Genomic DNA, 13,844 nt, shown 5'->3' on the forward strand with positions numbered 1-13,844 from the left:
GGAACTACAACACACCAATGTCTGATGGCTCCTGTTTGGGAGAGATATTTCATCAGTTTATTTTTTTTACCATACCAAACTATTACCTTCTAAATTTAGAGTTAAGGGCCAACAAAAATAAGCCATCTACAAGGTTTTTTTGTGAAGAGGGAAGTGAGAAGGAGCTGAGAAGCAGCCACTTCTTCTTTTGGTTTTATATAGAGGACACACAGATACTACAGCTACAAAACCACAGCACAAAAATCTTCAAACAGTATTCAAGCAGAAACGTTGTTGATTTATCACAGCAGTACACCCAAACATAGTACCAGCTACATGTTCGAATCAATCCCTATCTCCCCACACTGCTTCCAAAACCTGTCACAGCTCCAGGCTCCTGCTGGGCCTTCCCTTCCAGCACATACAAGCCAAGCCTACAATCTGATATTATCTTCTGGTTCTCTCCCTAATATGCCAGGGCTGGTGAATATTTGAAAGGGGCAAGCCATCACAATTGTGGGTTGAGAGAAGTTCTCACCGGGTTTTCATTCCCAGCACGTCTGTCTCTTTATTTACATCCCAGACTTTACTTGCTGCTACAGCGCAAGTTCTACATGTGCAAGTACCGAGAAGATGAGGTGCAGGATTCCCTCACCACAAGCATAAGGATGCTCAGACTCGAGCTGTGGCACAAAGCGAAGCAGTTTCACACCGGGCAACACCAGCTCACTTCCCTAATGCACACACTAAGACTTCAGCTCTGTCTTTAGCCCCCGAAAAGATAAAGACTGGATCTCCACATGCTACGTTCTGCCCCCCCAGATTAACGCCTTGAGCTGCTAACGCCGGGACGGCTATAAACCCTGCAGGATTCGCCACGAACGGGAAGATAAACCCGCTGCCCTGGCCAGACTCTGGATATCCCCGCGCTGCCGGAGGACGAGGCCGGAATCCTACAGCTGCCCGCTGCGGGACGTTGCCAGGCGGCAGCGGCCGAAGGTCAGTGTTTCCCCCACAGCTTTCCGCTGAAACCCCCTCTGCACGGGCACGGCGAAGGCAGCGCTGTCCCGCCTCAGGCACCGGGGCCGGCTGGTCACCGGGCCTCGGCCTCCCGTCGCCCTGGGGCGGTGGGGGAGGGGGGCTGCCAGCGGCGGGAGGGCTCGCTAAGGCCGGGACCAGACGACGCGGCGGGGAGCCGGGCGCCGAGGCGCGGGGCGGCGGCGGCCACGCTGACAGCCCGGTCTCTTACCGGACTCCCCGGGGAGCCGCCGCTTGCACTCTCGGTCCCGGGAGCCGCCGCCACAGCAACAGGAAACGCCCCCGTGTCCCGGAAGCAAAAAGGGAGGCGGCGGGTGCGCGTGCGCGCTTCGGCCGGGCTGCGGGTCCCCTCAGGGCCCCGCGCCCCGGGACCTTCCCCTCAGCGGGGCACGGCCGCCCCTCAGCTCCCTTACCCTCAGCGGTGCACGGCCGCCCCTCAGCCCCCGCCTGGCTCCAGGACCTTCCCCTCAGCGGGGCACGGCCGCCCCTCAGCTCCGGGCCCTTTACCCTCAGCGGGGCACGGCCGCCCCTCAGCCCCCGCCTGCACCGGGACCTTCCCCTTAGCGGGGCACGGCCGCCCCTAAGCCCCCGCTTGCCCCGGGAGCTTCCCCTCAGCGGGGCACGGCCGCCCCTCAGCCCCCGCCTGGCCCCGGGACCTTCCCCTCAGCGGGGCACGGCCGCCCCTCAGCTCCGGGACCTTCCCCTCAGCGGGGCACGGCCGCCCCTCAGCTCCGGGACCTTCCCCTCAGCGGGGCACGGCCGCCCCTCAGCCCGTGCCCCAGCCCCCGCCTGCCCCGGGAGCTTCCCCTTAGCGGGGCACGGCCGCCCCTCAGCCCCCGCCTGGCTCCGGGAGCTTCCCCTCAGCGGGGCACGGCCGCCCCTCAGCCCGTGCCTCAGCCCCCACCCGCCCCGGGGCAGGCAGCCAGAGGCGAAAGCCACCCGGCTGCTCCCAGACGAGGGTGCCAGGCCTCAGGCCCCCAGCACCACAACTCCCCCGTGCTCTCCCCCAAGCCCGCCGGCAGCTGTCAGCGCCCAGCCCCGGGAGAGGTGCGTGGGGGACCTGCCTTCCATCAGCACCCGGAACAAAGACTAAACAGGCCCATGACGGATGGGATGTGCCATCCCGAGAGACAGCTTGAGTGCGGCAGCTCACGGGTTTGCACGGCGCCTGGGACTGACTAAATACGCAGTTCGCTGTTAAATGCCTGGTGCCGTTTGAAACGGACTGAAGTGTTTACAGGAGTTGCTCCCGCCAAGGTGAGGTTGGGGTGTCAGCTTCCTTCCTTCCTTGCAACCACAAAATGTCTGAGCCTTCACAAACGACCCCTGTGCTGACAAACAGCAAAAGCAAAGGGAAGTTTTACTGTCACCACACTCATGCACTGACTTGTAGAACTGATTTGCTTGCTGGAAAGCCCATGTTTTCCCTGCCAACGAGAGCTCACGACCTGACCTAACCTCCCGATGTGTGATTCACTCTGGGGATTTACAATACTGATCCCCATCGCAAGGCTGTCATATTTTAAATCACGTGCATCCAAGTGGAGCTTGAAAATGCACCAGACATGACCACAAAACAAACTTCTCTCTCAAAAAATCCACCCTGCATCTTTCCCACTCTGCTTGGAAAGAACCTGCCAACGTTTGGGCTGGAAAAGTGCTGAAATCCTGACTGCCATGGGACTAAGACTGTTGCAAGTTTCTGCACTGTGACCTGTTGAATTGATTTTATTTTTCTCTCCATCTTACAGTTGCAAGCTTTTCAGAAGTGTTCCCTTCTGTGCTGCTTTTGTACAGGACTAAAGTACAAAGTCCCAGTTGTTTATTGGGGCCTCTCAGCACTATAGAGAAATAATCATTAAGTGAAGCGTTATGGGGGTAAACAGCTGGCTGCCACACTGAGATATTAATCCTTAGACACTTCAAACTTTGTGCTTTGCTATAGTATAAAAGTAAAGCATTGCAGATTGCCCAACTGCAGCTGCCATGGAGAGAACGTGCTGTGCTTTCTGGCTGGCCTCGGGGCATCGCCAGAAAAATCAGTGCAGAATCTGGCACAGCAACCAGCTGAAAGACTCCATAGCTCAGAGCTAAGGTTTGGATTGCAGAGAACAGCACTGACTTTCTAATCCAGCACAACTCTAAAGTTACAAAAGATTTCTGACTGAGGGAGCTGCAGGCAGATTACTGTCATGCACGAGTCAGGCCGAGTATACAGGATGCTAAAGTTTTACCAGGGAATGCAAGGTGCAGCAGCTTGGAGGTGTTCCAAATGCCCAGAGAGTAAAAGACAGTGAAAAAGCTGAAAAGATGAAACACTGAGAATAGGATTTTGTTCAGCTTCCTTCTCTAAAACCTCTCAAGCTCAGTAGAGCCAGCTCTGTGTCAGCAGACTCACAGCTCAAGTGTTTCCTCTGAAACCAGCACTGCAGAACACTTTCACATTTGCTTTAAATCCTGCTTCACTGGCTGATAACCACATCAACCCACAGCCTATCACACCCTCTCTGGTTTCACCTGTTTTAGTTGGACTCCTGTCAGTAATCCTTCATTCCAAGTGAGCCTCCTAGCCCATTCATCACTGTCATGTCACAGGAGCCAAACTTCCTTTTTCTCCCCAAAACAGAAGCTTTTGTGGCAGCTATTTCTCTCTCTAGAAACACAAAGTTTCAGGTTGCTTGCTGCTTTTCAGATTTCTCAGGACTCTCTGTGGCCTATGGGCAGAGATTTCAGAGGTAATTCCTCCTTATGATCAGCCAAAACAGTCCTTCCCATATTAACTTATTAGTGCTGCACTGAGGATCCTAAAAGCAAAAGTGAGCAGGCACAAGTGCCAAGTGAGAGGTGAATTTCACACCAAATTTCATGTGCAAACCAAAAGCCATTCTGGCCTGTCTTCCTTACAGATAAAGGAGCATGGCAGGAGGATGTTTGCCTGACAAACTGCAGAGACCTGTGTCCTGCATTTACCCACAGAACCGTTGTGAGAAAGGAAATGGTTCTCTAACCCTCTTTCACAATGGGCCTTGAATAAGGCCTGGAGACTTGCTGTTATGCAATTTGCTGTAAATCAGCCTATGTAGAAAAGCAGCCAGCAAGGGTCAGCTGAGGACAAGTGGACAGTCTGTTGTCCAGCACAGCCTGAATCATTCAGGAAGATTAAATCAAGCACCTTCTCTTAAAGAAGAGCAATTTCCCTGAAGCCTACCAAATATTTTAGTTGCAGCTATAGATTCCCCATTGAAGAGGATGGTTGATCAGAACTCCCTATGGGTCTGGGGCTCCATCTCTTCTGTAGAGCAATAGAGATGTAACTCTCAACTAAAGAAGATGTGGAAGACCCATCCCTACCCCAATGCCCAAGCTCAAGTTGCTGGGAGAGAAGCAATCTCCTGCTATCCATATTCCACAGCACATCCTTGGCTCGCCTCCATGGCACAGCCTGCTTGGAGAGCTCTCCTCCTGTCAGGGCTTTCCTGGGATTTGTCTAACTCCTGTTGCATAAACTCTGGAAGCATGTTTATAAGAGAGGATTAATTTAGGCACAGAACCTTTTCCACCCTTGACAGCAAAGGCTCAAAAGGAGCTTTCTTCATTTCCAGGTGAACAATAAACCTAGAGACTCACAGCTCAAAGTTTATGTTAACAGCAAAGTCTGGGTGGCCACTGTTGTTGAGATCCCAGTGGCTGCAATCACTCCTCTTTGTTTTTCATCTCTGCCAGGCTCCTAACATCATATCTGTGAGACTCCAAAACTAGAGCTGCAGAAACTCTCCTGCACCTATACTTGACACACACCACAGCCTCCTTCCCTGGGAGACTTTCTGCCACCTGATGTGAGGATGGATGGAAGGAATCAAGTGGGAGAGGGAAATAAGTTACCATGTACCCAGGCTGCCTACCTTCCTCAGAGCTCAGGTGCTTCTTTCTAGCAGAAGGATGATTCCTTACTCTGAATTTAACAGAGAATTCTTTTGGCTGTTACTTTCTCTAATAAGAAGAGTTCTCTTTCCCCTATTTCATCACAGTCATGGAAGCCAGCAGACTTTTTGTGTGTACTGGACAGTGAAAAGACCTCAGGCTTCTTAATAGCTTCCCCATCCTTCCTCCCCACTCCTCGGCTTTCAGCTCATCCCTTTCTTTAACCACCATCTTTTCTTTCTGTGAATCTGTTTTGTCTTTTACCACGTGGTGGTGCTGCCGTTAAAAATACCGTGGAGATAACCTGAACACAGCACCTGACCGTGAGATGGAGTGTATAGACCGTGAAATGTGAGTTCGTTATGAGAAAACAAGAGGAGCAGCCAGATATCCTCAGATCCTGGCAGCAACTACAGCTCAGACTGAGCCCTGACAGAGCAGCTCGCACTTGAGAAAAGCAGTTGTGTCACTCTGGCTATATGATGGCCCCAAGAGCTGGCTTTTTAAGAGCCTTGTGGTCAGGAGACCACACATTGCTCCTGGCTGTATTAACAGGAGCTGGTGATAGCAACTATCAGCTCTGTCCCCCAGAAGCCACTCACAAGGGTTTCAGCCCAGCATAATCCAAATATAGACACTGTCAGGCTAACGGCTGCCACACAGCAAGTCCCAATCCAGATCTGACCACAGACAGGCCAGTAATTCCTGTGAACATCTCAGAACCCTGCCCAGTTGTTCAGCCTCAGTTCAAGCACTGCAAAGGGGACACACAGCACCGAGCTCTGCTGCCTGCACGAGCCTGGGCCACGTGGCCCTGAGCAGCCCAGACAGCCAAAGGGGATCAAACAGAGTCCCAAACACCAGCAAGTTTCTCAGCCACCTTGGTGTTTTTCTCCTGAATGTCAGCAAGACTTAAGAACACATAAAAAAAGTTCCACTTAAACATAAGAACAAACTGTTTCAGTGTTTCAGTGAAGGAGCCCTGGCCCAGGCTGCCCAGGGAGGCTGTGGAGGCTCCTTCTTTGGAGGGCTTCAAGACCCGCCTGGACATGTTCCTGTGTGACCTGATCTAGGTGGAATCTGCTTCTGCAGGGGGTTGGACTGGATGATCTCTAAAGGTCCCTTCCAACCCTACCATTCTATGATTCTATTCCTCACAGAAGAGCTGAGAGACAAGACAGAAGTTACTCCAACTGAAGCCTGGTCCCTGCATATTTGTGACAGACAAGGATATGCTGAGCCACGCTCCCATTTCAACAGCACCTCCAGCTCCTTGTGCTCCAGATCACAGACCCTCACAGCAGTTCTCCACAGAGGAATCACACCAGCAGTGACCTCAGAGTTCCCACAACCATACAGCATGTGGCAGTCAGCTCTCAATGCACTAGGGGCTGTCTGTGTCCTCCTCTATCAGGTATTCTTTGCAAAGCAGCATACAGGACTGCAAACAGAGTGCTAGGAATTTCCTCAGACAGGAATGATAAGGCCTCTGCCTCCTCCCATAGGATTTCGGTTCTCTCTAAATATCCACACAGCCCTTGCTCTTATTCAGCTCTCTGCTTCCTACTTTTTGCTGTGACACCTGAAAAAGGTTCACTAATTGCCAGACCCGTGTTCAGTCATTTCCCTCTAGGAATTATTTCCCTGAAGGAAAAATACACTTCTCATATTCACTTCTCATATATACATAAATACATAAATACACTTCTCATATGCCCCTGGCTCCAAGGGCAGCCAGGAAGGTTTTACTGACCTTAAGAGATACCCTTACTGGAGAGCCAAGCATTGCTTGAGGATACAGGGTAGAGAAAGAGAGCAATCCTCTCATTTCCAGAACATTTTCTCTGCCCACAGACAATCCTTTGGGAATTAAAATGTTCTTCAGTGCCCTGAGTACCTGTCCCAAAGAGGAGGGATGGAGTTTGTCTATCAGCCAAAGCCATGCAGCAATGCCACAGTGAATGCAGAGGGAGGACAGAGTCCTGTGGGCACTGGCAAAGGATCAGGTGCCATTCCTGTGCTCTGCTTACATCTGAAAAGCAACGGTCTCACCCATGCAGGTCCTGGGAGGCACCACTTGACTTTTGTGTTAGTTAACACAGTTTTGAATGCTCCAGAAATCCCTGTGCCCACGCATAAGGCAATTGCTGAGCTGACACATGACTACAGCTGTGAAAGAAACATCCTAAAAGATGCAGCTTCACTCAGGCCATGAGGAAAATTGTTTGGGCAAAGCAGAACTGAGTTAAAAAATATAATTAAAGGAAAATATGACCTAGAACCCTCCTTGGGAGAAAAGGGCAGGAAATGGTCAAGTGGCCAAAGAAAATGAGGATTAACTGTTGCCAGGTAGGATTCAGGCAACCTGGAGGAACAACCAAGCCAGGCCAAGCAGGGTGGTTGGGTACAGCAAAGCCAGGCAGGAAAGTGAAGCAATCCACGAGGCTGCTTTAAGCAGGGGAGTGGCTGGGCCAGAGGGGAGGCTGGGCAGCGGGCTGCAGCAGGCTGGGGCAGAGCCAGGAGGGACAGCCATACTCACTCAGGCACTGCAGACCACTTTTATTCACAAGAGGTTTGGCACACAGTGAGCAGCTGGTGCAACTGGAGAAAACCCCTGGCACAAGCTGGTGCCTATTGAGCTCTTTCCACCTCTCTTTTGGCTCCTTTGTCTCTTTCTCCTTCTCTCTGTCTTTTAGCAGCTCTTTGTTCTTACCCTGGAAGGAAAGAAAAGCACAGGTCCATTACAGGCCTTGCACTGCCCACACATTCCTTTCCCTGTCCCTTCTGGCTATAGTCAGCAGGTACAGTGGGCATCTTTGCGCCCGAACCCTTGGCATGTGCTTTTCCCAAATGCTTCCCAAAGGCTTGGGCCCCTTCCTCTAGTCTAGGTCCAGGGTGATGAAGGGCAGGACATGGCACTGCAGCGGGTGTTTGTGTCTCTCTGCAAGCTCTCCTCTTTGCCACAGAGGGTGATGCAGGCAGTCACCCAGCCAAAGCACTTCTCTCCCAAACCACCCAACTCATGAGAGCAGCCAGAACATGCCCTGGGGCAAGGTGGGCTGAAAGTCAGGGATCCCTATCCAATGCGGTATGTTAGAGGTCACGGTGCATCTGCTGACATATATAGAGGCCTCAGCCACCCAAAACCAATCCAACTAATTGATCCCTGGCACCAGATCCCCTTTTCTACTTGAAGACTTCAACAATTTCTTCTACAAATTCCACACTTGTTGCTCACCTTATCCTTCTGCCAGGAGCCGGTGACTCGGCTCCGCAGGGAGCTCAGACGCCGCATCACCTTTGTGCCTTTCTCTGCTTTGTCGCTCTTGCCACCGTCCTCATTTCTGAAACGAGACCAAAACCATCATAACCATGGGAAACTTCACTGGCCAAGCACAGCTCAAGGAGTTCACTGATGAAATTCACCCAAAGCATTACTTTAGGATCCCATCTCTGAGGATCTGGCTCAGCATCAGCCGTGTCATTTATTAACAGGACACTCGCAAGCAGGGAGCTGAACTTTCCAATTATTGGTGTGAATTCTGACTGTCCCTGGGTGTTTTGTTCATTGCCATGAACAAGAAGGTCCTGATCCTGGCTGAACCACTGCAGATACCAACATTCTGCCCACAGTGTTGGCAGAGCAGTAGAGCTTGGAGGGGGGCTCAGAATCAGTCTGCTCTGTGAAGACAAAATGTGTGGGTTACTGTCTGTCTCACTTACTCATTAGAGAGGAACTCAAACCAGGTGATGTTCTGCTGGGAAGAACTGCTGCCTTCTTGCACACAAGCTCTCTGCTTTGCCCTGTGCAGGGAGAAGACATCAGACACATGGCAAAGAACACAAGAGCAGAGCTTTTGGGTCAGTGGAAAGGCTCAGCTTTGGACACAGGGCAGGAATGGGTTTAGAGTTACAGAAGAGGCCAGTGAAATGCTACTTTGTGAAATTCTATCCTATTTTCACTGGAAGAATAGAGTGATTCTGGTACCTTGGGGATTTGCCCCTCAGGAGACCAACTGTCATTTGCCAAGTGGGTCCTAGCATCCCATCACCTCCCCACCCACATCCCTCTCCCAGACACACTTACCCGTGATACTGTTTCAGCTCCTGAAGTACCTGCTGGACAATTAACCTGCCAGGGATGGGGCAAAAGAAAAGGAGAGGGATTAGAAAATATCGTTGCAGAGACATTTTGCACCCCACAAAGCATCAGGTGCTGGTTTATGACCAGCTACTCAGCTGTGCCCCAGCATGGAGTGGAATCTCCTTTTCTGTTGCATCTCCAGTAGTTCAAATGTACTCAAGAATCTCCACCCTCTCAAAGGAGCCAGGACTGACAATACCTACACGTGGTCAGGGGACACATGGTCCTTCTCCAGCATCTCCAGAGCAGGGGGTTCAACACCTGGAACACAAGACACTCTCAGCAAGGATCCTGGTTTGCCTTTGCAGAACAATATGTTGTAACATATGGGATTGGACTCCATTATTCTTACTGGGCTCCCACTCTGCCTTCAATGGGGACAAGTGCTGGGAGGGAGGAAAAGGCTGCACTGCATTTCTGTGAGGGAGGTGAAGGCTACATTATTTTTCTGTGTTACCCCTCCCCTCTCCAGTCTGTATTACATTAACTTATGAGGATCCTGCCTGCAGCTAGAAGGTAGGAGCTGATACCACCCCAGAGAGTCTTCCCATAACACTTCCTCCACTTCACAGGCTGTGCTCTTAACAAGCCTCTACATTTCATTTTAGTGCAGAAACAGAACCTGACAGCCTTGTCCAAAGCCTGCTCCCCTGCCAGCTCTGCACACAGGGGTAGTTAAGGGCACTGCTCTCAGAGAGACCTGCACACAGACCATGTTTGCTCCATTCTCTGGGGTACAGGAGAAAGGGCATATTTAAATCCAGGCAGATGAAGCAGTGCCTTTTTTTTCCCATAGGAAAGAATCTTTGCCTTGTGTGAGTAGAGAGTGACCAAAGCACCAGCCACAGAGAGGTTACATGGCAATGTGTCACTGCAGACCAGCCTATCTGAGCTTAGACTACACTGTCAGCCAGGATCAGACTGAAAGTCAGCTTGACTGTTTGTCTCAGGAGCTCCTGTGACCATGCAGAAGGGAAAGACAGAGGCTGTATCTCCAGCTTTTTATCTTGATTGCAAACACCTTGAAGTCATTTAATGCCACACAGTCTATACCAACCTTCCATGGCTGGGAGAGGAGAGGCAACTGTCTCACAGGCTGATGGGACAGACTTTGACCTCAGTCTCTTCCCGTTGCTGCCGTGTTCCTGGAGAAGTAAAAAGTGATGGACATCTGAAGTCCTTTGAGCACCAAGGGAGCCTCCACCAGGGCACAGTGTGGCTGGCAATGTGTAAGGCAGAGAATCTTGAGTGCCAGTGATCATCCCTGCCCTCCCACAGCCTCCTGCTCTGCAGGCCCACCCTGGGGCCCCCAGGGCACAGCCCCTTGCTGTGTGGTTTGATACTTGTGGTTTGATATTAGAGCACAGGATTAGATTGAGACCCAAGAGATCACTGAGAACAGGCTAACTCCTCACCCCTTCCCTCTCTTGTTTTGCCAGGGTTGTGATGACAGGACACCATAAGGCCCAGCTGTTTGTTGGCTTCAGGTGTGGGCTCCGGGGAGGCTGGAGCAAGTGACACTTGTGTCTGAAACTTCTCAGGCACTTCTCACTTTGATAGGACATAACTGTCCTTCTAATGTTGAATCCAAAGAACTGCCCCAGAAGAAAGCAGTGTGAAAGGGAGGTGACACTGCTGTCTTCAACTACCTGACAGAGGATTATAAGGGAGATGGAGCCAGACTCTTCTGAGAGATGCACAGTGATGGGGCAAGAGGCAACAGGCACAAGTTGCAGCAAGAAAAATCCCAGCTAGATTTATGGGAAGAGCTGTGCATCAGCCAGCCCCCAGGGCCTGTGTCCTGCAAGAAGGAGCAGTTTGTCCCAGAACAGAGAAAGCCCATCCTTGTCTGAGGTTCCTGCAGACCTCTTGGTTCAATGCTGGCATCGAGGGAGTCCAGCCCCTAGCTGATACCTGTGTGTGCTGCCTCTGCACCCCCAGCTTGCCCTCAGCACACTCACCACATCCTCTGAGCTGGGGCTGACAGTGAGCTTGGGGCACAGCGGCTCTATCTCCACTTTGATCACTGTGCCACCCCCAGTGCTGCTCCACCTTTCCCCTTTGGGCAGCTGAAGGGACACGTGAGGCTGTGGGAAGAAGTGACTGCCCTTCTGCACATCCTCCTGCTCTGGGTCACTGCTCATCTCTGTGGTATCCAGGCTGAACCTAAGAAAGAGGAACAAGGCAGTTTAGCAGACCTGTCTCGTTGTGCCAAGAGTAGCACAGACCCTGCAGTGTCCTGGCCGTGGGTGGACAGTCCTAGACAGCTCATGCAGCTGGGAGAAGGAGGATCACCACAGCAGGCACATGGAAAAGGAAACACCAGGAAGCATCAGCCTGGACACCAAGTCCTGAGCCTCTTAAAGACAGCTTTTCTAGCTGCCAGCAGTGAGTCCATGAGCTCCTTGGTCACTCAGGGTGTTTAGTGCCGGACAGCTCTCACTGATCTCTTAGCAACCCCTGAGACTGAGCAGCCACCCAGCCAGCAGCCTGCCCCCACCACGTGAGAGCTGCTGCTGCTGCCAGCTGCAATGCCAGCTGCCAGCTGCAATGCCAGCCAAGTCCCTCTGGGCATTTAGAAAGGGCAGATGTTGATGTTTATCGAATTATCACTGTGGCAGTGCTGCTCCCACTGGGGCCCAACTTTGAGGAAGGAAAACAAAATCCTTTCCTGGGAAATGAGCTCCCCCAGTGCCCCACGGATTCCTGAACACCAAGGGCTGTTGCAGTGCCAGCTACATGTTGGAGCAAACGAATGGAGAGGGCTCAGAGGAAAATCTTACTCTCTGCATGGATTCTGTGTGCAGTTCACTGTCACTTCACTCCTGCTGCCAGAGACAGGCTTCAGGAAGCATTTGCTTAGGGGCCAGGGTGGGGTATTCCATTTCCCTGTCCCCCTGCTCACACGAGCTTCATCACCCAGGGAGAGGACTGAACAAGTCCCTGATGGTGATGGCCACTCTGCTGCTGTCGCTCATGTGCCCATCACAGCATCAACTGTGAGTGATCCACAGCACGTGGAACAACAATAAGGCTGAGAACCAAAGTCTGAGCTCAATAAGGAACTGCCAAGATCATGGGCTGCAATAATTTTAGGGTACCTTATATATGGAGAAGAGATAAAAAATGGTCCTTGCTGGCTTGCATCTAACTCCCAGTCACACAGGAGATCAATATGTTTGTCAGCAAGGAAAGCACACACAGGGGGACCTGGAGCCCAAGGCATTCATGCACAGGATGGCAGTAATGCCAGGCCTTGGAAACTGCTCCCAGCCAGAGCTCAGCATCATGCTGCCAAAGACACTCTCCTCTGCAGCCATGTAGAGGACAGAGGGCTGGAGGATACTGTAGAGGTTGTAGGCACGGGCTCCACCAAGATGACCCCAAAGGATTTGACAGAGCTCTCTTAGTCCCTCTGGGGTGGGCAAAGTTCCTTTTGAGGCAGAGGACGGAGACCTTCAGGGCAGCTGATGCTGTTCAAGGTTCCCTCCAGACAGAAACAAACTCCCAAGACAAGAGATCCTCTTCCTGGCCCCAAGACCAGGAAAAGATGGTGTTCCTGCTGCTAAAGAGACACTAAAACCTCTTGCTGCCCTAGCATCTGTTCCTCCACTTCCCACCCAACACGAGCAGTAGGTGTCCAGCTGCTTTGGCAGATGCTGACATGAGAGGGAGACCACCCAGCAGTAGCTGGAGCTCAGGCCAGTGGGATCATTCCAGCATCATTGTATCATATGGAACTGCATATAGACTGCTCCCAGTCCTGCTGTACCTGCGCTTGCAATCCACGGGTGATAACGGGCTCTCCCAGCTGTGCCTCCGAGAGGTGGACATGGATCTCACCAGCGTGGGGAAGGAATCCTCAGCCTCCTGCAGGTCCAGCTCTTTGTCTGCCTCCATGGGACACTCAGAAGTGCTGGTACCACTTTCTGGCACCGCTGCACAGGAGCAAGCGTGGCCTTTGTGCAGGAAGCGGCAGTCGGCCTCGCCGTAACGTACCGAGCAGGAGATGGGATTGGAGAAAGCAACGTCCACGGCCATTGTGCTGAGAGCCCCTGGGCTCTCTTCCAGGAAATGAACAGCAGCCACAGCCTGAGCTGCTCGTTGTGGCTGTGCTGCCGGCTCTGGCGCTGCTTTGGCAGGCAGCGGGCTCAGGAGGCCCAGGTCTCTGTAATAGTCCGTGCCATGGAGAGCGGAGTCTGAGAGGAGATCCTCCGTGCTGCTGTGCAAGTCTGCTGCTGGGACATCCATCTCTGTGGAAGACGAATCCTCCTGCAAAGGCAGTGACAGCTTAACCTGAGCACACAAATCAGAATCCCAACCTGGTTGGGTTGGAAGGGACCTGAAGATCATCTCGTTCCAACCTCCCTGCCATAGGGAGCTTCCACTAGACCAAGTTGCTCAAAGCCTCATCCACCCTGCTCTTCAATGGACAAATCCTGAGAGGCTTGCACCCATCCTCTGAAGGAGGCACTTCCCAAGCAGAGCTGGAGCTGCTCTTCTCTCCCTTCTCAAGGCAAACAGCCCACCTGCAGCTAGCAGAGCCAGCTGGCTTCCTCAAACCAGGCTTTCCAATAGTAGTACTCTCCTGCACCTCACAGCCAGACCTGCCCCAGCCCCAGCAGCTCGCTTTCCTTTGCTCCCTGAGACCTCTCACATTCGCCCTGACACCAACACAAAGCACCAAGGTATGATTTTTCCCAGCATCAGAAGCAATGTCACCTTGATAGTCTGGATAAATGCCCCTTTCCCCTATCCTTAT

General features: G+C 52.2%; 1 protein-coding gene across 3 annotated transcripts in view; it reads right to left on the minus strand.

The window, feature by feature from the left end:
* ARHGEF18 (Rho/Rac guanine nucleotide exchange factor 18) overlaps positions 1-13,844 on the minus strand; it is a 56,380-nt gene that overhangs the window by 35,130 nt on the left and 7,406 nt on the right. For 2 of the 3 annotated variants that reach the window (XM_062014942.1, XM_062014941.1), the window contains exons 3-10: positions 12,855-13,354; positions 11,044-11,248; positions 10,140-10,227; positions 9,286-9,343; positions 9,026-9,070; positions 8,662-8,742; positions 8,177-8,282; positions 7,478-7,652 (exon numbers count right to left, since the gene is read on the minus strand). In XM_062014942.1, coding sequence (XP_061870926.1) covers positions 7,478-7,652; positions 8,177-8,282; positions 8,662-8,742; positions 9,026-9,070; positions 9,286-9,343; positions 10,140-10,227; positions 11,044-11,248; positions 12,855-13,354 — 1,258 coding nt within the window. Of the gene's footprint in view, positions 1-7,477; positions 7,653-8,176; positions 8,283-8,661; positions 8,743-9,025; positions 9,071-9,281; positions 9,344-10,139; positions 10,228-11,043; positions 11,249-12,854; positions 13,355-13,844 lie in introns of those variants that run through there. The other variant, XM_062014943.1, reaches the window with a different exon arrangement.

Source organism: Colius striatus, chromosome 25 (genome assembly GCF_028858725.1).
Source record: "Colius striatus isolate bColStr4 chromosome 25, bColStr4.1.hap1, whole genome shotgun sequence".
Taxonomy (NCBI): domain Eukaryota; kingdom Metazoa; phylum Chordata; class Aves; order Coliiformes; family Coliidae; genus Colius; species Colius striatus.